Source organism: Lindgomyces ingoldianus, assembly GCF_010093535.1.
Source record: "Lindgomyces ingoldianus strain ATCC 200398 unplaced genomic scaffold BDR25scaffold_2, whole genome shotgun sequence".
In the NCBI taxonomy this organism is placed as follows: domain Eukaryota; kingdom Fungi; phylum Ascomycota; class Dothideomycetes; order Pleosporales; family Lindgomycetaceae; genus Lindgomyces; species Lindgomyces ingoldianus.
The window spans coordinates 1,696,173-1,715,640 of NW_022985163.1; the positions used below are offsets into that span (position 1 = coordinate 1,696,173).

At 51.5% G+C, this 19,468-nt stretch overlaps 11 protein-coding genes across 11 annotated transcripts; 6 read left to right on the plus strand and 5 right to left on the minus strand.

Annotated features, from left to right (window-relative positions):
- Window positions 1-676: 676 nt before the first annotated feature.
- Window positions 677-2,035, minus strand: BDR25DRAFT_251739 (uncharacterized protein). The gene is made up of 2 exons (XM_033686139.1): window positions 1,964-2,035; window positions 677-1,908 (listed from the first exon to the last, which is right to left on the minus strand). The coding sequence occupies exons 1-2, from the start codon at window positions 2,024-2,026 to the stop codon at window positions 763-765; spliced, it is 1,209 nt and encodes a 402-aa protein (XP_033554001.1). The 5' UTR covers window positions 2,027-2,035; the 3' UTR covers window positions 677-762.
- BDR25DRAFT_300186 (uncharacterized protein) lies at window positions 2,025-2,644 on the plus strand. Its single transcript, XM_033689316.1, has one exon. It carries the CDS (start codon window positions 2,086-2,088, stop codon window positions 2,338-2,340), a length of 255 nt encoding a protein of 84 aa, XP_033554002.1. The 5' UTR covers window positions 2,025-2,085; the 3' UTR covers window positions 2,341-2,644.
- A 200-nt stretch (window positions 2,645-2,844) lies between these two features.
- On the minus strand, window positions 2,845-4,357 carry BDR25DRAFT_300187 (uncharacterized protein). The gene has a single exon (XM_033689317.1). The coding sequence runs from the start codon at window positions 4,146-4,148 to the stop codon at window positions 3,132-3,134; it is 1,017 nt and encodes a 338-aa protein (XP_033554003.1). The 5' UTR covers window positions 4,149-4,357; the 3' UTR covers window positions 2,845-3,131.
- A 170-nt stretch (window positions 4,358-4,527) lies between these two features.
- Window positions 4,528-5,229, plus strand: BDR25DRAFT_300188 (cytochrome c oxidase family protein-like protein). The gene is made up of 4 exons (XM_033689318.1): window positions 4,528-4,626; window positions 4,694-4,736; window positions 4,841-4,876; window positions 4,936-5,229. Exons 1-4 carry the CDS (start codon window positions 4,603-4,605, stop codon window positions 5,016-5,018), a joined length of 186 nt encoding a protein of 61 aa, XP_033554004.1. The 5' UTR covers window positions 4,528-4,602; the 3' UTR covers window positions 5,019-5,229.
- Window positions 5,230-5,612: 383 nt separating this feature from the next.
- Window positions 5,613-7,880, minus strand: BDR25DRAFT_251750 (clathrin adaptor, mu subunit). Its single transcript, XM_033686140.1, has 3 exons — window positions 7,791-7,880; window positions 7,321-7,740; window positions 5,613-7,231 (listed from the first exon to the last, which is right to left on the minus strand). Exons 1-3 carry the CDS (start codon window positions 7,829-7,831, stop codon window positions 5,965-5,967), a joined length of 1,728 nt encoding a protein of 575 aa, XP_033554005.1. The 5' UTR covers window positions 7,832-7,880; the 3' UTR covers window positions 5,613-5,964.
- Window positions 7,881-8,018: 138 nt separating this feature from the next.
- BDR25DRAFT_251755 (uncharacterized protein) lies at window positions 8,019-8,790 on the plus strand. The gene is made up of 2 exons (XM_033686141.1): window positions 8,019-8,203; window positions 8,286-8,790. The coding sequence occupies exons 1-2, from the start codon at window positions 8,095-8,097 to the stop codon at window positions 8,465-8,467; spliced, it is 291 nt and encodes a 96-aa protein (XP_033554006.1). The 5' UTR covers window positions 8,019-8,094; the 3' UTR covers window positions 8,468-8,790.
- A 66-nt stretch (window positions 8,791-8,856) lies between these two features.
- BDR25DRAFT_300190 (uncharacterized protein) lies at window positions 8,857-10,118 on the minus strand. The gene is made up of 2 exons (XM_033689319.1): window positions 9,959-10,118; window positions 8,857-9,894 (listed from the first exon to the last, which is right to left on the minus strand). Exon 2 carries the CDS (start codon window positions 9,854-9,856, stop codon window positions 9,086-9,088), a length of 771 nt encoding a protein of 256 aa, XP_033554007.1. The 5' UTR covers window positions 9,857-9,894; window positions 9,959-10,118; the 3' UTR covers window positions 8,857-9,085.
- Window positions 10,119-10,424: 306 nt separating this feature from the next.
- Window positions 10,425-12,247, plus strand: BDR25DRAFT_339166 (uncharacterized protein). The gene has a single exon (XM_033693352.1). The coding sequence runs from the start codon at window positions 10,664-10,666 to the stop codon at window positions 12,011-12,013; it is 1,350 nt and encodes a 449-aa protein (XP_033554008.1). The 5' UTR covers window positions 10,425-10,663; the 3' UTR covers window positions 12,014-12,247.
- Window positions 12,248-12,445: 198 nt separating this feature from the next.
- On the minus strand, window positions 12,446-12,991 carry BDR25DRAFT_309449 (uncharacterized protein; the record flags this gene model as incomplete). The annotated part of the gene is made up of 2 exons (XM_033691091.1): window positions 12,446-12,856; window positions 12,905-12,991. 2 exons carry the CDS (start codon window positions 12,989-12,991, stop codon window positions 12,446-12,448), a joined length of 498 nt encoding a protein of 165 aa, XP_033554009.1.
- A 653-nt stretch (window positions 12,992-13,644) lies between these two features.
- Window positions 13,645-15,392, plus strand: BDR25DRAFT_349064 (uncharacterized protein; the record flags this gene model as incomplete). Its single annotated transcript, XM_033694504.1, has 12 exons — window positions 13,645-13,803; window positions 13,878-13,904; window positions 13,979-14,218; window positions 14,248-14,291; window positions 14,388-14,454; window positions 14,487-14,598; window positions 14,624-14,741; window positions 14,804-14,971; window positions 15,015-15,179; window positions 15,213-15,229; window positions 15,259-15,310; window positions 15,335-15,392. The coding sequence occupies 12 exons, from the start codon at window positions 13,645-13,647 to the stop codon at window positions 15,390-15,392; spliced, it is 1,227 nt and encodes a 408-aa protein (XP_033554010.1).
- Window positions 15,393-16,269: 877 nt separating this feature from the next.
- BDR25DRAFT_158520 (uncharacterized protein) lies at window positions 16,270-16,911 on the plus strand (the record flags this gene model as incomplete). The annotated part of the gene is made up of 2 exons (XM_033683999.1): window positions 16,270-16,769; window positions 16,824-16,911. Coding segments are annotated over 2 exons (588 nt in total), but the record flags the coding sequence as incomplete, so codon positions are not given.
- Window positions 16,912-19,468: the final 2,557 nt, after the last annotated feature.

Below are 19,468 nucleotides of genomic sequence, written 5' to 3' on the forward strand. Positions count from 1 at the left end.
CTGGAGTCTCAGTGCCGAACGCCAAATTGGTAGCTCCCCGTGGCGTCGTACACGTATTATCTCTCGAAGTCGTCACGTCCTCTAACTAGTCGCTACAAACAGCAATAGCCGTAGATTCGGCGTCGATTTCAAACTCAGCTCTTCCTGTCCTAGTTACCACTATTTCGCTTCCTTGACTGTTCTCTCATCGACTTCCATTGTTATATAAGGAATCGGGTGAACAGTGTCCACTGAATAGAAAGTAGAGCCCTCGGGCTCACCATGAACAAATGCCACGGTAACCACATGACGCAGCCCTGCCGTGGGCCCAAGATTTGTCTTTTCCGCGGCGACGGCATTTAGGGCACAGGGGCGGCTGCCTGAAAGTGGCTTCTTTCCCTACTTGACTTAGTTGATTGCATACTTAGGTTAGAAAGCTTCCTATATAGGTTTAACGCGTCCTAAATAGGCATAGCTCTTCTCTCTGACTATACACTTGACTTGCTCATTGACAAGTCTGCTAGTTTTGCAACTGAGCGAGATTCAGCGCATGGATCTTTCTGTGGACGCTCTTCACCGTGGAAATGCTTCAACATGTTATCACGTCACAAGGAAGATGGCCAAGGGGAAGCCTACCTATTAAAAAACTTGCTAGAAGCAAAGAGAAGGTTATGGCGATACAAACTCCAGTCCGTTTCCATCCCACAATCACGCCAAAAAGCTGTAAATTCTCAAAGAAACTGTCTCCCAAATTTCAACTACGCATCCCTTTTCTCTTACAGTTTACCCATCATCCTGCTCAACCCACACACCATCCCCACCAACTTCGGCTTTAAACACGAAGCCGTCCCCATCCCTAACTCCTAGCTTAACCCTCCAACACTCAAATCGCCCTTGACTAACCACCTCCCACCGCTGCAGACGCTCCATCTCAGCCTCTTCTACACTAATCGCCGGGGCAAACTTATTAACATCAACCCTCCTCACCGCAAGCCGTGTGCTCGTCGTCCCAGACGGCCAGGACATTGGAAATGGCGTGCGGAAAGGATGGATCATCGTTATTGAGTGCGAAGACAATATAACGGCACAGGACAGCATGTGCGACAGCTTCTCCAAACCCGCGGTAAATTTGGAAGATTCAGACGCAACTTTCGCTATCGGGTTCGCAGACATCGTCTTCGACTCGGGTATAACTGTCTCAGCATCCGCCCTCATCGTCCAGTAAAACGCATCAACGCCCTCAATAATAATAGCATGAATTCTCCGACCTATAGACTGGTGCTTGGATCCTTCTCCGTCAAAAAGATACTCCGGAAGAGTCTCAAGCATTTCCATTAGCGAATCCCAGCTTTGTGGTCGGAAGATGTGGACGTGGGTTAAGGCTCTCTTTACGCATTGCTTCACCTCATTCTTAACAACCCCAACCCCACCTTGCCGATTCCCATCGGTAACCTCTTCAGCTTCCCGGAATTTGGAACATATGAGCGAAATACAAACCTGCGCCAGCCGTGAAACTGAGAAGTGGGAAAGCGGGTCTAGGAGCACGATCGCAGCGTTCTTACCCCCCAACTGCGCTGAAGAGAGGGTTGGAGGGAGAATAGCAAGAGCAGTGATTAGATAGATGAGCGATGTTTTCCCTGAACCTGAGGGGTGGTGGGATGGTGGTGGGGAAATGAGCTCGATGATTGGTCCAGGGCATTTCGGGGCGGAAATTTTTGGCACGGGAGAGTTCTGTGCTGGCGGCGGAGGAGGGCCTAGGTTTGGGGGAAACGGATTGGGTTGGCGGGATTGTGTTAACTGGGGTTGTTGTTGTGCTGGGAGGGAGGCTGGTGCTAGTGGATGTTCGGGTAGCAGAGCATCGAGTTCCGGGATCCCAAAATACGACATCGTCGTTCCTAAAGTACTTAGATATCGTAAAGAGCTCAGTAACTATCATATCGTCGGCTCAAAAGTTGCGATAGAGTTTTGCTGGTGGGTAAAATACCTCGCCCAAACCCTCAACCGTCACCTCCCCCAGCAACCTTTCTCCCAATCTCTGCGCACACATCTCTTCAACCCACTTCACCCCCTCTCACCGCTTCCACAACAGCCACTCTTTAATACCTAATGGCGCCCCCTCTCCAGCCCATCCCCCTCTCCGCCCTCGAAACAGAAATATCCCGTCTCGCCAACGGCAAACCGCGCAAACCCGCAGCGGCAATCTCCAATGTACGCGACTGCCCGCTGAAAGAAATGGTGCAATACAAATGCAACATATACCCGCCGAAGCCGAGCGAAGGGGCGGAAGGGGGAAAGAAGAAACAGAATAAGGCGGAACCGACGATTATCTGTGAGCCTGTTGTGCGGTTGTTCCGGCAGTAAGTTTGATTTATATATGTTTGGAAGTTGGGGTTGTGGATGGAAGGGCTTGGCGCGCGTGGGGGAAAAGTTAGAGGGGTAAATTGGGATTAGATTTGAGAAATTCTAGGGGATTTATGGCTGATGATTTGTGGTAGGTGTGAAGGGATGACGGTGGAAACGACGGCTTGGGAGGCGTGGAAGGATAGACAGGGTCGGAAGTGAGGGGGCGAAGGGATAGTCAAAGTAGACAAAAGCTTCGACTGGCACTACGACATCAAATGCTCAGCACGACAGCAGCGAAACGGTGTATAGGAGAGTGTGTTGTATGCCATATAGTGTGGTGAAGGAGACTCGGACATGGAGGGGCAGGTGGATATTTCAAGGCTAGTCGGTGTATAACTACTGCTACTCCTCACCTCACAAAGAACATGACAGAGGGGTAGTTCAGGACAGAAATTTTGGGCTCTGTTAGCCTGTTCACTAATTCACTCCAGAGGGGGGTTGAAAAATACCCCCTACCGTAGTTGCATTCTATGTTATGTAATAACGTGCTGTAGGGCCTGGTGATTTATCAACGAATCCATTTCTGCAATATCATCTGCAGAGTAGAAGATCAGATTGATTCTTTTCGGCTCCACGGCTCTGCTAGTGGCCAAAAGTGCAAGTGTAACTTGGAGTAACACTGATCCCCGCGCCGTGCTATGCCATCCAGTTCCGAGGTATACATGCAGTCTCGCCACCCAAAACGCCGTACCTGGGAATCGTAGAAGGTACAATTGTGGAAGTTAGCCACCTGCCACCAGCCATCTCACCTAAAACCCTGATTTGACTTCTCTAGCGGCCTTCCTCCAATACCGTTGATCATAATTCGCATGCACCCCTTCTTCCAAATTAACCTCGTTCCTCGGCCTCGGCCTCATCTCCAGCCCAATACAATCTTCATCCTCATCCTCGCGATATGCTGCATCGCGCTTTTCTTCCTCTTCCAGGAGGCTCTTCATGGCATCCTGCCACAGCGCATCGCTCTTCTTCCGCGTTGTCGCCCGCCTCTGTTCTGTCGCCGACTTCTTCTGCAACCCCGCCTTCTGCGCCGCCATGAGTTTCCGTAGCGACTGCTCCGCCTGAATCCCCTCCTCTGTTGCCTTCTCTCGAATCTTCCTAGGATCATTTTCCCTTTCGGTGAACACTGGTGTGGCTTTCCACGTATGTTTACTCGGGAAAGGGGGGAAATGCTTGGGGATCCATTTCCGGGTTTCCTTCTCTGCCTTCCCACTCAACTCGGGTCCTATCAAGCCTTCGAGATCCGGGGGCGGCGGCTCGGCGGGCTCTGGCGGGGCGAATCCGGGTTGCAGGAATGGCGGGGGGAGTTCGCCGGAGTCGAGGTGTAAGGCGAGGGTGGAGGAGCGGGTGATGTCGAGGGAGGTGAGGGCGTAGATCCAGTCGTGGGGGATGGTGGAAGTGCGACGGGCGCTAGCCATGGACTTCCGCACGCGCGCGAGGAAGTCGGTCATGAAGTTATCGACGAGGCCATACATCCTTTCCATAGCCTCTGGTCGCGCGGAATCAAATCCTACGGCCTTGAGCTCGATGGCGATTCCGCGCTTGAGTTGCTGGGTGAAGAAGTCTTTGTGCTGGCCGGTGGTGTCGCATTCGGCGTTGAGAGTCTCAACAATGTTCTGCGTTGGTTGGAGGTGCTGGAGCCTGTGTACGACCCTGCGCTTCTTTGCGTGCAGCCCACAGGAGGGGTCGGCGTCTCCCGCGTGCGCTCTCTTCAGGCCCGCGATGGATGTTGCGCCGGCCCCGCTGGGTGCATGGCGTATGCCCGCCATGTTGACGCCGTTACTCACGATGGCGCGAGGTGTGTCCTGTCGTTCGAGTCTTCGGGTGGTGTGGAAGTCGTCGGTGCGAGCGTTCGAGGAGAGAGAGGTAAGAGTGTTGAGCAGAAGGTAGTCCGAGGAGGTGCGACTCTAGTGGGTTTGCGCGAACAATACTACAGGTGGGTATTAGGTGAATAAGAGCCTTCACCGCGATGGTGTCTTTCATCTGGAGCTCCCATTGCGGCTCACAGTCGGAAAGAACGCACGTCCTACCATCAGCTTGGCACATTGCGGAAGTTGCCGGGGTTCACACCACCAGCCAGAGCCCCCCCCCCCCCCAGCAATCGCTCACATCAGCTCTTCACTTTCACATCCCGCATCCACTTACCACCACTACCACCTCCACCACCCGCGCTCCCACCCCACAACACTCTCCACTCACGAATACCGAATACTGAAACACACAATGGCCGTTAAACCAATTGTGGGCGTACGTGCTGCAATTGCGCTTCTTGAAAGAAAGGGATTGAGTCGGCATGCTGATTAGAGGATTGCAGATGCTCCGACGAGCCGCCGTGCTTGACATCTCCGTTGCTCTCGGTACGATCTCCCTTCTTCAGCCCTTCGGCTCAAGTTGCAGCTTCTAGGGGCCTTTTTATGTCGTTGGGCCGAGTGAATGAGCTTTGTTGACAGTGTGCATCTAGGCCTCGGCACAGCGGCCGGCTACGGCTTCTGGTATGGTACGTGAACACTCAACCCTTCGCCATCCATCGCACAACTTCAATCTCACGAGTCTAAGGCTATCACGTCCCCTCCGTGCGCCACCGTGATGCCTTCTACCAAAAGATTGAGGACGAGCGGGCCGCTGCTCTTGGCAGATAAACCTCTCTCCGCTCGCCCATCAAGATCTCTTTTGTGCTGAGGTGGAATGGACTTATAGAAGCAGGATCATGTGAGAAAGGGGAATTGTATCATAGGCGGCGAAGAAGGAGCGGATTTTTGGGCTCCGAGCAAGCTAGAGCAGATGAATCAAATCAAGTCAATCAAAGTCAACCAATCAACCAAGTCAACCAAGTTAATCAAGTCAGTCAAGTCGATCAAGTCGATCAAGTCAATCAAGTTGATCAAGTCAAGTCAATCAAGTCAATCAAGTCAATCGAGTCAATCGAGCCAATCAAGTCAATCAAGTCAATCAAGTCAATCAAGTCAATCAAGTCAATCAAGTCAATTAAGTCAATCAAGTCAATCAAGTCAATCAAGTCAATCAAGTCAATCAAGTCGATCAAGTCAATCAAGTCGATCAAGTCAATCAAGTCAATCAAGTTGGTCAAGTCAATCAAGTTGGTCAAGTCAATCAAGTCGATCAAGTCAATCAAGTCAATCAAGTTGGTCAAGTCAATCAAGTCTATCAAGTCTATCAAGTCTATCAAGTCTATCAAGTCTATCAAGTCTATCAAGTCTATCAAGTCGAGCCAACCAAGCCAGCCAAGCCAACCAAGCCAATTGAGCATCGGGAAGTCGGATTGCATTTCGATTCATGTCCGCCGTCACTTTTCTTCGTGAAGTCGTCTTGCTCTCGTCTGGAGCTGGCGGTCCCAAACAGGATTTCCGAATCTGCCTTCCATTGATGCGCCTCATGCCATCAGTATCATAACCCCAAGACCCACAGCACCATGCAATGCACCTACGGCAGTATCCAGACCTCACAAGCGTTCTAACGTCGACTCTCCACTCCCAAGCCTTCTAACGTCCTCCCTACTCCCAAGCCTTCTAACATCGACTCTCCACTCACAAGCCTTCTAACGTCGACTCTCCACTCACAAGCCTTCTAACATCGACTCTCCACGCCCTTCCTACTGACACACAGATACTTGACACCCTTATACGGCGTCACGCCCGCGCCTAGCCCTTTGCTCTTCTTCTGATCTACCATCAAACTCTCCACCCGAATCCCACTCGCCAGCCAGCCCTTGACCGAAAAGCTCACCGTCGCGCATGACGGCATCAGAACCTTGTTCTGTCTCACCCTCCTTGCATCAGCCTCTGGTCCCTCCTTTTTGGGTGGCGAAACTTCCGGCGCTTGATACGAAGACGCAGTATCATCATCATAGTCATACGGATTGGACAGTTCCCCAGCACCACCACTACCCCCACCATCCCCATCCTCGTCCACGCCCGCACTAACCACAGTACCCCGCATCGAAGCAACAGCCCCCAGCCCCGTCCCCCGGTCACCGGCCATTAACATACCAACCTCCCTCGCACTAATCCTCCACTCAATACACCGATCGCCAGCCGTATAACCCGCATCCCCAGGCCCCTTCGTAACCCTCAATTCCGCGACATTCCTCACACCCACCGGCAGCGGAACATGCACGACCAACTCCTCGATACTCGGCGACGCCGTCGTGCCCTGCGATCCGAATCCCGCACTGCCACCTATCCCTCTACCTAACCCCCCTGTCCGCGGGAACGAGGAGCCTGTCGCGGATGGCAGCGGGGAAGGTGCTTTTGCTTTCCCCATAAACCGCGGGTTTAGCGTTAATCTGACTTCGAAGTCCGCGCCCGTGGGGCCGAGAGATGGGATCACGGTTGCCGTTGCAGGGACATTGAGTCTCGGACCTGCAGCCCCTTTCGTGGCTGTGGAGAACGCATCCAGAGCCGAGGATCCGAGGAGATCGACTTCGTAGCCTGCGAGCACAAAGCGGCCATCTGGTGGTACGAATGATAATTCACCGGGCCGCTCTTTCCATCTGTTTAATCTAACGCAGGGGTGGAAAACTGGGAGCGCAACTGTGTTGGCGATGCCGCCGGGACAGCTTAGATGTAGGAGGAGGTCAGGGACTCCGGATACTTTTGCCGTGAAGGCGATGGTGCCGTGTGAGAGGGCGGAGAGGGGTCGGCCGGAGGGGGAAAGCGTTATGTGTAGCGTTTCGACGATATCGACGTAGAGTTCGTTGCTCGTGTGGCGGACGTTTGCGCGGCGCCAAGGGACAGGGGATGCGTTGTTGAGGTTTGCAATTGGGCGGGGGAGGGAGGGGCGTGATGAGAGGGAGAAGGTGGTGTTTGAGGGATTGAGGGGGGAGGGCGTTGTGCTGTATTCAGGTCAGCTGCGCCTTCACTGAACCCGACTCAGTCAAGGTCTAGGCGTTGAAGGAGGAGTATCAGTGGAAATAAGATGTACCTAGGCAGCCCCACACCTCCCAGTATACTCTTCATGAAACTCGGCGCCTCAACAACATCCCTCAGAGCATTCGGTTCCGTGCAATTTATGACCCCTCCATCCACCATCTCACTCAGCAACTGCGCAACCACATCGTAATTACCCTCAATCTTACTCGCTAGCAGGGGCGAGCCGAGGAAGTCTTCCAGCGCATCAGCAACCCGGTGGAGGAATTCCAGAACCTGAAGTGGCTCCGTGTCGGTCGAGCATGGGGAGAGATAGAGCAGCCGATCCTGAATTATCGAGTAGAGAAGTGTCGGCGGGGTTGTGTTTGGGAGATATATTAGCGACGGCTGTGGAGAAGGGTGCTGGAGATAGAGTGGGAGGATGGTGCTGCCAGGCGGCGGTCGGCCGGTATAGGTGTGTTCGAGGAGTGGTATGCTGCAATCTAGTGTTAGTTCCACCCAGCTGTGAAAAGCGTGTAGACTTACTTGTGCTCGTCAAAGATATATAGCGCTTCTACTACGCTCATACTGTCTAAAATGTCACCTCAAATTCGTATGAAGGCCCGAATTGGAGAGCCTGGTGAGGTGAGTTTAGCGGGGATCGGAGCTCTGAATGTCGGGGGGGATGCGATCTTACAGGGGGGGGGGGGGGGGGGGGGCCCTTGCCCCCCTTGCCTCGGCGGATTTTCCTCCGACCTTCAACCACAAGAGCAGCCGCAACTCAGCTTGCAACTTCAATCAGCTGTACCGTGACGTTTTTAGGGGCGCAAAGGACGAGTGCAAAAGAGCCATGGCCAGGGATCAGATATTTCAGGGTCCACCGGCCGTACCGACCATTAAAGAAGCGCTGAAAGAAGACAAAGCAGAATACGACGATTGCACTCCGTGTCGTGTGATGGGTGAGTGCTCTCCAGAACTTAGCAGGGCTTTCTCCAACAGTCTTCATTTGAACGAAGGAGCTGATCCATGTTACTGCCTCAGGCGGCGCTGCGTTCGTCGGCCTCGGCACATACACTTATTTCTCCGGACACTCGCAACTCAAGTTGCAGGAAGCAGCTATACTGAAGAGCAACAGCATGTTTAAAATGGGGTCCAGGAGGGCTGGCATCACGGGCATGGCGGCTACGCTGGTGGGAATTGGCATCTATCGGTGGCTTGCATAGACAAGCAGGCCAACCCAATTGCCTGGTGCAGGCAATGAAGAGGGAGGGGCGTTTCGACTGCTTGGCGTATGTGACAAAAAATAGCCCGTTGGCTTTGGGCAGCGCGGATACGATAGCAAAAGCGTTCCAGCGCTAATCTTCAGTTTTACTGCGTCTTATCACCTACCGCGGAGTATGGCGGGGGAAGTTGGCATGGAAATTCGCGTCCTGTTGTCTCTCTCCTTTATTCTATGAAGCGGTTTAACGGGTAGATTCTACCCAAGCCATGTTCCGCGTTATATGGTATTATGCGGTAGCACTCGGAGAGGGGTGTACGATCAATGTAATATCACGTGGCAGAGAAACAACTCAGATCAAAATACTCTCTATTCCAGTCACCAAGCAGTGCACCGAGAGATGCTAATACAAGTCTACAGTAGTAAAGCCCCGACTGATGCATTGGACCGTGTATGGTATCTTCCTCCTCGAAGAAATGAACTCCTGTTTATGCACCCCGTAAACATGCTGGCTCCGTCAAATGCTGAAGAATGTCCGCCCGATTCCCTAGAATGCACTGTCGCTCGCTCTGTCGTGTGAAAAGCCGTATCAGGACCGTCGTTTCTGTAGAGCAACCATGTGTCACAGCATGCGCCCCCGCTTTCCTCCACCATTCCCATCGCGTCGATCGCTGAAGTTGTCGATATTGAAAAATTCGCTCATCAACTTTCGCTTCTGGCCCGCGCCGTTTCCCAAGGAGAGTAGATTTGAGGCTGCTGACCGCTGGAGATTGCGCGATGACGAGCGAATTGAGGTGCGGCGTGGGGTGGCGAAAGCGCGACGGGCGGCCGCAGACAAGTCGGGACCAGCAGAGTCGTTGGCGCCATTGGCAGGGTGGACATGCGGTGACGAGAATTGGAATATGGCCGGAGGCGCCATGTCGACATCAGTTGCGGGGGGTTCGGTGTGTATGGGCGGGGGTGCAGAGTCTGAACGCTGGGGAGCCTCCACATGCGGCGGCTCCGATGTGTGGACGTCCTCTAGGCTGGAGTTTCGACCCAATACCGGGGAGGAGCTGCGGGCGCGTTTCTCTTCTGCAACGTCCTCATCGCTGTCGCTGGTGGCCGGACCGGTAAAAACTTTGTCCTGACGCTCCGTGACCCACTGCCGTATCCGCCAGCCCTCACCATCACCCACACCCAAGTTCTCCTTATCAAGAAAGCCAAGCAGGTCATCCAGCGCTTGCTGATATCCCTCAGCATGCGTGTTTTCCGAATCCGCCACCGCTGCCTTGTAGAGGTTGGTTACGGCTAAAGCGGCCATTCGGAATGTCTGCGATAGGTCTGGGGGCGGGGTTGGCTTCGGTTTGGTCGCTCGCGGGAGCGACGTGTTGAGGCTTCGCATTGAGTCCATGTTGGTATAGGGTGCAGAAAGGATGGTAGAAGGTGTGTCTATAGCATGTCAATGTCTCTGTTGTGGTACTGCATTCTGGCCCGGAAACAGGGCGCTCCGTACCTGGAATGGGCCCTGCACAGGGAAAAGAGCGTGACAGCAGTGGTGTTTCTGATGCTGGCAAAAAAAAGAAAAAAAGAAAAGAAAGACTGTTGGGTGCTCTAGTATGTGTGGTTATTTTCACGAAAGGTGCAGGGGTGGAGTGCAAGTGCACAGGTGGGGTGTGTGGTGTAGAGTGTTGGCTCGATCGGGGCCGCTTAATCCTTAAAATCGGGCATGTGCCCCCATGTCAATCACCATCATCGCCTCACGTGGAACATGACAAGGGTAGCTTAGGAGAGAGACATGAATCCTATTAGCCTTCTACCTAATCCTAAGCAATGGTTTTTACAGCAAAGCCGACTCTAATTACGTTCCAATTGATGGGGCAGCATGCTATATGGCACGTGCACCGCCACCCGAGAGCCACACTTCGACTCCTACTTGCTCGTTCCCAGCCAAGTGCTCCCCACCCCTCCTCTTTGACTACACCTCCTTCACCACGCTCACCACGCTCACCACACTTTCTAAGCCTTACAAGCAGTGGCGGAGTGGTGGACCGTCCCTCCTCCGTTTGTCCTCCCTGACAGATCTTGGTTTGCTTGATCTACTACTACTGCTCATTTCTGTCTGAGAGGGTCGGAACTGCCAGTTGATGGTACACCAAGCCCCGCTCCATGGCTGATTTTACGATAATTGGGAATCCTTAAATTACGCTCTCTCCATGAGATGCACACTCGGCTGTCTATCATGGCCTCCTTCATCGAGCGGCTCCCTGCAGAGCTCCTGGACCTCATCACCGCCAATCTGGAAGCTACACCATATGGCTCCTTCCGTCTCGCATCACGGCTGCTGTATTTAACCACGCTCCCCGAATTTCGGCGCAGATTCTTCTCAACGATCAAATCTTCACTGAACTCATCGTCCTTGACCATGCTAGTAGAACTATCGCAATCGCATCTAGCAGGAACCGTAAAAGAACTGTGCATCCAACCGCGCCGCCGCCCAAAACTTCCACTTGCTAAAACGCGCGAAAAGCCTTTCTTTAGGGGGAAATCCGAGTTTCTAAAGGCGCAAGAGATCGCCAAGGCGAGCAAAGAAAACGCAGAGCGTGAGCTCTTTGATGATTTCATGAATGGTACATCGCTCGAATTAAGAGTCGCACCACTTTCCACCGCTCTCCACGGGTTTTTTAACTTGACCCTCATTCGATTCTACCTGATCGATTCGCTTGCAGTCCAGGGCCAAATGTTCAAGAAGTCCTCCTGCATAGAATTCCAGTCGCGCTGTTTTCGATTGATCCTTGATGCAATCCTCACTAGCGGCGTCAAATTAGAAGAGTTTAGCATGGCTGAAATTGATTTCATGAGGGACAGCTGCGCAATTGTCCCTCACCACGCTTTCAAGCTACCGACCCCTTATCTTGTTACGTTGAGCGACGCCTTCCACCGCCTTCAGTCTCTCAATCTGTGTATCAGCGCTACATACAATGGGACTGCTCGCCTCCCTGGGTGGGAGGACGGTATATCTCAGTTTATATCAGCCGCGTCGGAGTTGGAAAGCCTATCCTTACACCTTGATGGACCGGGGGCCTATTCACGTTTCACCCTGCCAATCATGGATTCTCTCGCTCGCTCGACCATCCTTCCAAAGCTGAAGACATTCCAGATTCAGGGGAGCATGTTCCATGAGCATGACTTGGCTAGATTTGTCCTACAACACAGTGCAACATTATCTGACGTCTCTCTTGCATACTCCAGGCTTCAGAACGGGTCATGGAAGTCTCTCTTGACGACGTTTCGAGAGTCACTAAATCTACAACGCTTTAGCCTTATTTTCCCAATGCAAGGGGATGACCGACTTACGTTTCCGGACTTTGACAACATGTGGTGTCTTTACGTTGATACTACAGACCAAGAGGAGGATCGCACAATGTATGATGCGTTGACAATGGCCATCGAGCACCATGAAATTGGATTTGAGCAAGACCCGGAATGTGAAGCCCATTACGACAGTGACAAGGATCCACCCGATGCACCCTGGCCAACCCATCATCAAATAGAATCGGAATCTGAGTGATTGGAACCCCCAAGACTGTCTTTGAGACCGGAGAGAGAGAGAGTTGGTTGGGTGCATTCTTCTACGCCGAGCCTCAACATCGGGCGCTGATATGCTTGCTGGCATCCAGAAGAGCACTAGGGACAGGTTATGCTAGCCGAGACCCAACCAGGCGGTCCACTACAGCATGTTATCACGTACGTAGAACATGATTAGAGCAAATTGAAATCTGTTAGATCAGATACCAAATTCAAGGAGAGCGTCAAAAGCAAGGAAAATATCTGTCCTGAATTTCCCACTCTTGTCTTTTTCCACGTTGGGTGATATGAAGCAGATATAAAGGATTATTGGCGTGTGAGCTTTGTTGGCGGTCGCACGAATCTGCGCTGTTCCTGTGGATATCAATTCCCAATGTGCCTTAGGTCCATTGCTCGCACTTAGTATAAATGACATTCACGCCCTCGCACCATCAATCTCAGTGATCTTTCGGTCCCCGTCTACCTCGACGACTACCCTCTGAGGTGATACGTGTGCCTCGTATGGCGGCAAACCCGCAGACGTCGCATCCAAGTCCTCCAATTCCCATAGCTGAGCTTTCGCACCCACAGCTTTCGCCCCCGCAACTCTCGCCTTCTCTGTCATCCTCCTCTCTTGTCGTCTCCAAATGAGAATCGACAAAACCAGCAAACAGATGAAGAAGGCTATCACGCCCAGCACAATGCCGACGATCATGGGAATCTCATTCTTCGATCTGTCTTTTGGAATATTTGAATCAAAAGTCCGTTGTGCCGGCGATGTTGTTGATGTTGAGGTCGATCCTTCGGTATCCCGGACGGCCGTAGAAGCGATTGAGGTCCCGAGTCCCTGCGTCCGGAATCAGCAATATCCCCGATTCATCGGTGCACAACCTACCTGCGCGCGGCAAAATAGTGCTAGAAAAATGACTGACGACGCTGGTGGTATAACCACACCGGGGGAAGAAAGTGTGTATAGCGACATTACGAATATGGTCTGAAATCGTCCGATCTCGGGAGTGAGTGATCCTCTTCAGTACCTCATCCTCCGTAAGGCTCTTCTATTTCTACCATTTCATCCGCACCTACTGCGCGTTCCGCAATATTTGGAGGACTATTAAGTGTTCGATCACTGTTTCAACATCTCATACCTCCTGATAATGGTGGCCAGAGCTTCGAGGCACGAAAGTTGCTACGCCGGACGTCTGATCCCTCCATTCTGATTGGGCTATCCCCATCTCTGGAACTGTAACGCTTTGACGTAACTCACCTCTTTCCCAACCCTCGGTTCAAACCTGTCAGATATTGACATTACTAACATATCTCGGTTTCCTCAGGCACCTCTGCGACTTGACGCACAGCATAGTCACGCGCATGGGATTTGCAGGGAAGATTTAAATCGTTCAGCCTCTTGCTCGAATCATCGAGATACGATCTTCAGTTATGAACTACCCCTGCCGTGTCCTACGGAAAGCGGTGAATACGAGAGGAGCAATTGACTGAAGCGCAACCGTTTGATGTAAGTCGCAATCGCGTTTCTCGTTAATTGATTGGCTGCGCATCCCATTTAACCGCTCCTATTATATTTCACACTTCATAGCATAACATTTTACGTTTCTTTACAGTTCACAAGCCAAAATGCCTTCTCTTTGGTTTTCACGACGTTCTTTCACCTCGGTCATCCTCGCAAACTCGTCGAAGGATGTTCGTTCATGCCTAACTAAAACGGACAAGAGCACTACTGACTCGCGGGCACTCACGCTACATCACCTCTACAGCATGCTAGTATATCACATGGTATGCAAATGGGGGTATAGTTTACCCAGTAGATCTCTTGTTAGAATGAAATAGAAGGCTAACGTACTGTGTAGATTTCTCTCTTAGATTACCCTCTCGTTGTGTTCCACACTAGATGACAAGATACAATATATCCTAGAGTCCTAATTCAAATCACAGGGGCTCCGCAGGTTAGACAGCTTCCATACTTAGAGAAATATACTCCCTGGCCAGCACAATTGGGACTGTTTCAGCGAACGTTGTACTGTTTCGCTCCATGGTGAAACGTTTTTCTACCATCCCTGGGCGCTCGTCTCCTTACCATTCAGCCATAATTGCGCAAGCGGATTCCAAATTTGGGTATGAAGTTCTGACTGATGAGGATATGTTCCTGGATTTGGTTTCGACTGAGGTGGTGAAATTCGACGGGGCTATTGTGAGAATTTGCTACCATGGGGGTCGTAGTGTTCTTTCAATGCTGTTGTTATAAGGAGTAAGATTTTGACTATGTTTAGGTCCATCCGCTTCTTTATCTCCTACAACTGTTGCTGTTTTTATACCTCCTACCTCCTCGTCTACATATAATGCTATCCGACCACGAGTAGCTCTGACTCACTGGTGACGATACTTCTCGCTTACAGTCGAGTCTATGGATGGAGGGAAAGTCTACAAGTCTGTCAAATAACAGGAACCCCAACTCGTAGACCCAGGTGAAAAGCAGACGATCTAAACTCACCTCCACTATAGGTACCAAAGATGCTAGAGATGCCAGAATCATCCGAATTCAATACTGGTATATCCCCTGGGGCCATTGCAGTACACCATCCCATCAAATGGCAAGCGCATCCTCTAACAACTTCTCCTAAAGCACTCCGTGCCTGTGCTACGAGTAACTACGAAGCTACAGCCAACGCTAACGTCATCATCACCCGGGAATCTACTGACGCCGGCAGAATTTTGTCAAGATCCCTTCTGGCAACAATTTCTCCCTCTGATTCCCCATGACCTGAGCCCTGGACAGCATCTGGGCTCCCGCCCAATCCAAATACCTCATCCTTTGGACGTGCACTCACAAGGAAAATAGCTGTTATATCATGACCTCCTACCCTCCGACTTTAGAGTCTTCTCCATCGTTGAGAGATTCCTTAACGGGTGGCGTGATGGACGCTACCATCGTGCTCGGCGAATAGTTAAATACGTTCTACTAAAACAGCAAGATCCATCTAAACGAGCTCATCGAAGAATCTAAAGCGACGTTCCCCTCTGGCCCCTGAGCTGCGGTCAAATTATATTAGCAGTAGAGCGATTTCCAAGAGAGAAGACCTGTCAGTTTTCAAGGGTAGCACGGCTGCCAGCAAGTGGTACTTGTTTATTGATAATTATACGAATGGAATGAGGTATTTGCATTTTTAACACGATGGGTGTTGCAGGTGGGACGTGGACGTTGGTGAGGAAACGTTCGCCACCGAAGGGTAGGCATGGTAATACTGGTTAGATTACGGCGGAGGAGGAGGTTTTGGAGGAGTGAGTGAGTGTGATGGTTGGTGGCCAGACCTGGTTGGTACGGTGCGCTGAAGCTGCAGTCGTCGTGCTCGACCTGCTCAGTCTAACAATCTCACATGGTGCACAAGAGAAGTAATTTAAGACAAAAATTGATGTCCTGTTAAATCTCCTCTCAAATTCTAGCAGGAGGGTTAACAAGTTAAGTCTATTTAGTCATATTCTCTGATAAGTGATAACATGTTGCAGATATCGTATTGTCATCACTATCCTCACTAGTGCAAGCTTGAATTCCGTCTTTCACTCAATATGATGGGCAGAAACTATTCGGAACCGTTGATATACGTTGGCGTAGCGGTTTCACTGCAGCTACCCGTCACACCACGTCATAGCTGTCACCGTAGTGACACCGGAATCTGCTGGAAGTCGATTGTAAAAGCCAGCTCGTTTGCATTTTCAATGAGACCTACCTTCACTAAGCGGCTCATACCCATCGTCGCCTCCACCGTCAACAGCCCACCCTCCTTCACCTGCACTTGATTGCCCCACCTTCCCATCGACCTTCTCACCTCAACCAGGATGGATGTCGCAACGATGGACCCCGAGACTGCTAAACTAGCAATTGAGCTACAGCTCACCGATGTCGATGAGCTCCTCGAGGGCCTTTTCGATACGCTCCCAGGCCAACGAGCGGGCTTAGAATTAATGAGGGGAGATATGCAGCGCCAGCTGTCTCTCCTCGAAGGCCAAGTTCTCGCGCTCCACTTGCTAAAGACAGAGCACGACAACCGCGTGGAATTCGCAAGGCTCATGCAAGAAGAGAAGCAGGCCATTCGCGACCATGAGATGGCGATGCATCTTGCTGGCCTGAATCCTGGGGACAAGCTCAGCCAGGACTATCAGGAGAAACTCCGTGACGAGAAGGAGTGTGTGGGTGATGATGAGTGGACGAAAGTCAAGATGAAGTTTCCAGCTGTTGACATACGTACGCAATGCAGCGCTTGCTTGGAGCATGTGCCGAACAAGCTCACTATCAAGCTTGAGTGCAAACCGGAGGCTCATGTTTACTGTCACGAGTGTTTACTCAACTTGTTCAAGAGTGCACTGAAAGACAACGACCTATTTCCCCCACGGTGTTGCAGGGTTCCGATCCCGCTCGATACATGTCGGGCCATACTTCCGAAAGCGATGATCAAGGACTTTGATCTCAAGGTCGAGGAGATGGCTACGCCGAACCCGACCTACTGTCACAACCCCGACTGCGCAAAGTTCCTCCTGAGCCGGGATATTCGAGCCAAAGTCGGCACATGCCCGTTCTGCAAGAGCAAGACTTGCGTTGAATGCAAAGCGAAAGATCATGACCGTGGGCTATGTGAGGAAGATCCCCATGTCCAACTACTCATGGATGCCGCGAAGCGAAGCAAGTGGCAGCAATGCTTGCGTTGCAATAACATGGTTGAGCTGGCTGTGGGATGTTTCCACATGACGTAAGTCTTCTCCCTCGCCTCATTATGCCTTTACGTAGGCTCACTTGGGGTTAGTTGCCGGTGCTCCCACCAGTTTTGCTACTTGTGCGGCGTCCAGTGGAAGGAATGTCGGTGTCCACAATGGGATGAGAACTATCTCGTTCGCCCCCACCCGACTGTCGCTCACACCGCGGCTGTTCGAAGCGTTGGAGTTCTCGTTACCGCCAATAACGCTATTCAAGCCCAGGGCAACGCCCAGAGTCACGGAAACTGCGTCGACCATGACTGGTCCCGTACTTATGGTGAAATCTGCCAAGTCTGTGATGCCCAATATCTTCCCTGGATCATGAAGTGCGATACCTGCGGGTTCAGGAGCTGCTGGCGCTGCATTCGGAATAGATCCTAGATGTCTTTCAATGCAAGGTGCCAATATGGGTGAAAAGGACAGAATGACGGCGTTTTGGGAAAGTAACGGCGAACATGACTGAAAGGCTGCTAGAAATCTGGAGGAACAGATAAGTAACATGGAATGGCGAGGGGTATGTGGAGTAGCTCACTTATAACATGGGAGTAGTGAATCCACATTATCATGCAGCCATATCCTGAGAGGACTTCATCACAACGGGTTGAATACCACCGGAACGGGGTCCGCCTGCTGAAACTTTTGCCAGAATGAAGAAAAGCGTTAGCAGGATGTTAACCTCTATCCCCAATTTCGCCCCTGATATGTTCCACGTTAAATGGCCAAATGCATTAGAAAAGTAAAGCGAATAATGAAGGTTTGCTGGGTCGAAAGGGGTGAAATACTTTGGGAGCTCCCGGAGCACGTCCGCCATTGTTAATAGGGCCACCCAAAGCCATGAAATCAAAGACGAATTACAACCTGTGTCAGACAGCTTCCACACCTCGGAATATGCCGTGGGCGGTGGCGGAGAATAGAAAAAGAAGTCGATGCGGATATCTCCGCGCGGCCTGGGCAACTGCGCTGAAGCTGCGAGGTAGAAAAGCAAATTCTTCGAGCCGACGGGCCAATGATTCGGAATGTTCGCCCCAACTTCTGACGAAATTCGAACGGCCAATGGCTCCGAATGTGTCGTTGCAATGAGGCGCATGGATTTACGGGTTATGACATCTTGACAGTTGCGGATAGGACTAGTGAATGCAGTAGTGATCGTAGATAGCCAAGTGGAACAAGGCGCCCAAGGCTGTGCGATCAGCACAAATATGTCCAGTTAAGGAGGCCGTGCATGTTTCGAGTCAGAAGCCTGCCGCGACAAGTCCATTTCAGGAACACCCGATATTTTTGGGACGAATTTGTTCCCTTGACCCTGCTGATCCTTTCGCACTGAACGGATCCAACGCCATGGACAATGACATCGGCCAAAGGGGTTACCCCTAGGAAGCTTTCCAAAAACGAAGGCGGTGCCAGCAGAAACCTCTACGAACCGTGTGCGGTAATATTGAATTAGACGAACAAACATGTTTGTTTTGTTTGTGGAATCAAAGGCGCTAAATGAGAATTTGCTGTGGTCTGTGGACCTTTTACTCCCGGCAAGGACGGGTGGATACGATATGGCTGGCGTTTGTGGCGGGCCTCAGCAGGCGAGCGGTTGAGAAACCACGCGTAAAGTTTCTCGGCCCGTGCACGGTGAAGACAATGGCGGCGTCTTGTAAGAGGATAGGAATTGTGACTCTGAGTGCCTCATCATGGGGCAAAAGGGGTGTGAACGCTCTCGCGAGTACTCAAGTGTTCTCGGTGAGAATGTGAACAGCAGTAGAAAAGAGGGGCTTAGTGACAGTAAGTTTCATCAAAGGGGGCGTTAGTGATGAGACATATGTAAAGTCCTAAGCTGAGCCGCACTGCTCATTCGTTATCAGGAATACCATGTGTGGCTTGTTCGTAAGTTGTGGATGTCTCGGCGGTTCCCGGGGTGCGCTGATCATTGGGCCTTCTTCGCGGGGAATTGTGCAACAGTTGAGAAAACTCAGCCACCGATATATCCCCAATCATCCTAACCCTACCATGATCTGTCTTTTTTTTTTTGAGAGAGCCGACCAAGTCATGAAAACAGTCGGGAGGCGTGGGTGGCAGGTACAAGGAATCGGGATCGGCAGCAGGCCCCTTTTCTGGGTGCTGGCCTGTGCCGAAGCTTGTTTTCACGCCTCAAATCTCCATGCACCAACACCACGGCCGGCTCTCCGCTCCTTTGTCCGGATGTTTCTACCGCCCTTCTCTTAGACAGTGCCATTGAAAGCCATCGCCCGATTTTTGAAGTTCATCGTGGGTCGCTTTCTTCTTGTCAAAACCGTAATTGTCTAGTGCTTATCACTGTGCATACAACTTTGAACCGTTAGGCCCCGTTGGATTTTTTGAACCCAGGTGCCAGCTCCGAAGATGACATCTTGACTCGCATGAAAAATTCCTTTCAGAATGGCCCCTTTTGCCTCAAACACTTTCTGGTAGTTTTTGAAGGTTTCAATGGCCAATATGGGGGTGTTGCTGGGCATCATCGCTATCACATCTTGGCCCCAACTTTGTCTGGGGAAATGCTGTTATGTCAAAAAGCAAGTTAAGCCCCCCTCCTGTATCCCCTGCAGACACGTATTTTCTCGATCGATGGCTTCATCTCTTTCATTTCCACCATCAGAAGCCACACGAAGTCTGCTCTACTTTGACTCGCTCTAGCTCTTTGTATGCGCCGGTCTTTTGCTCGGCGCAC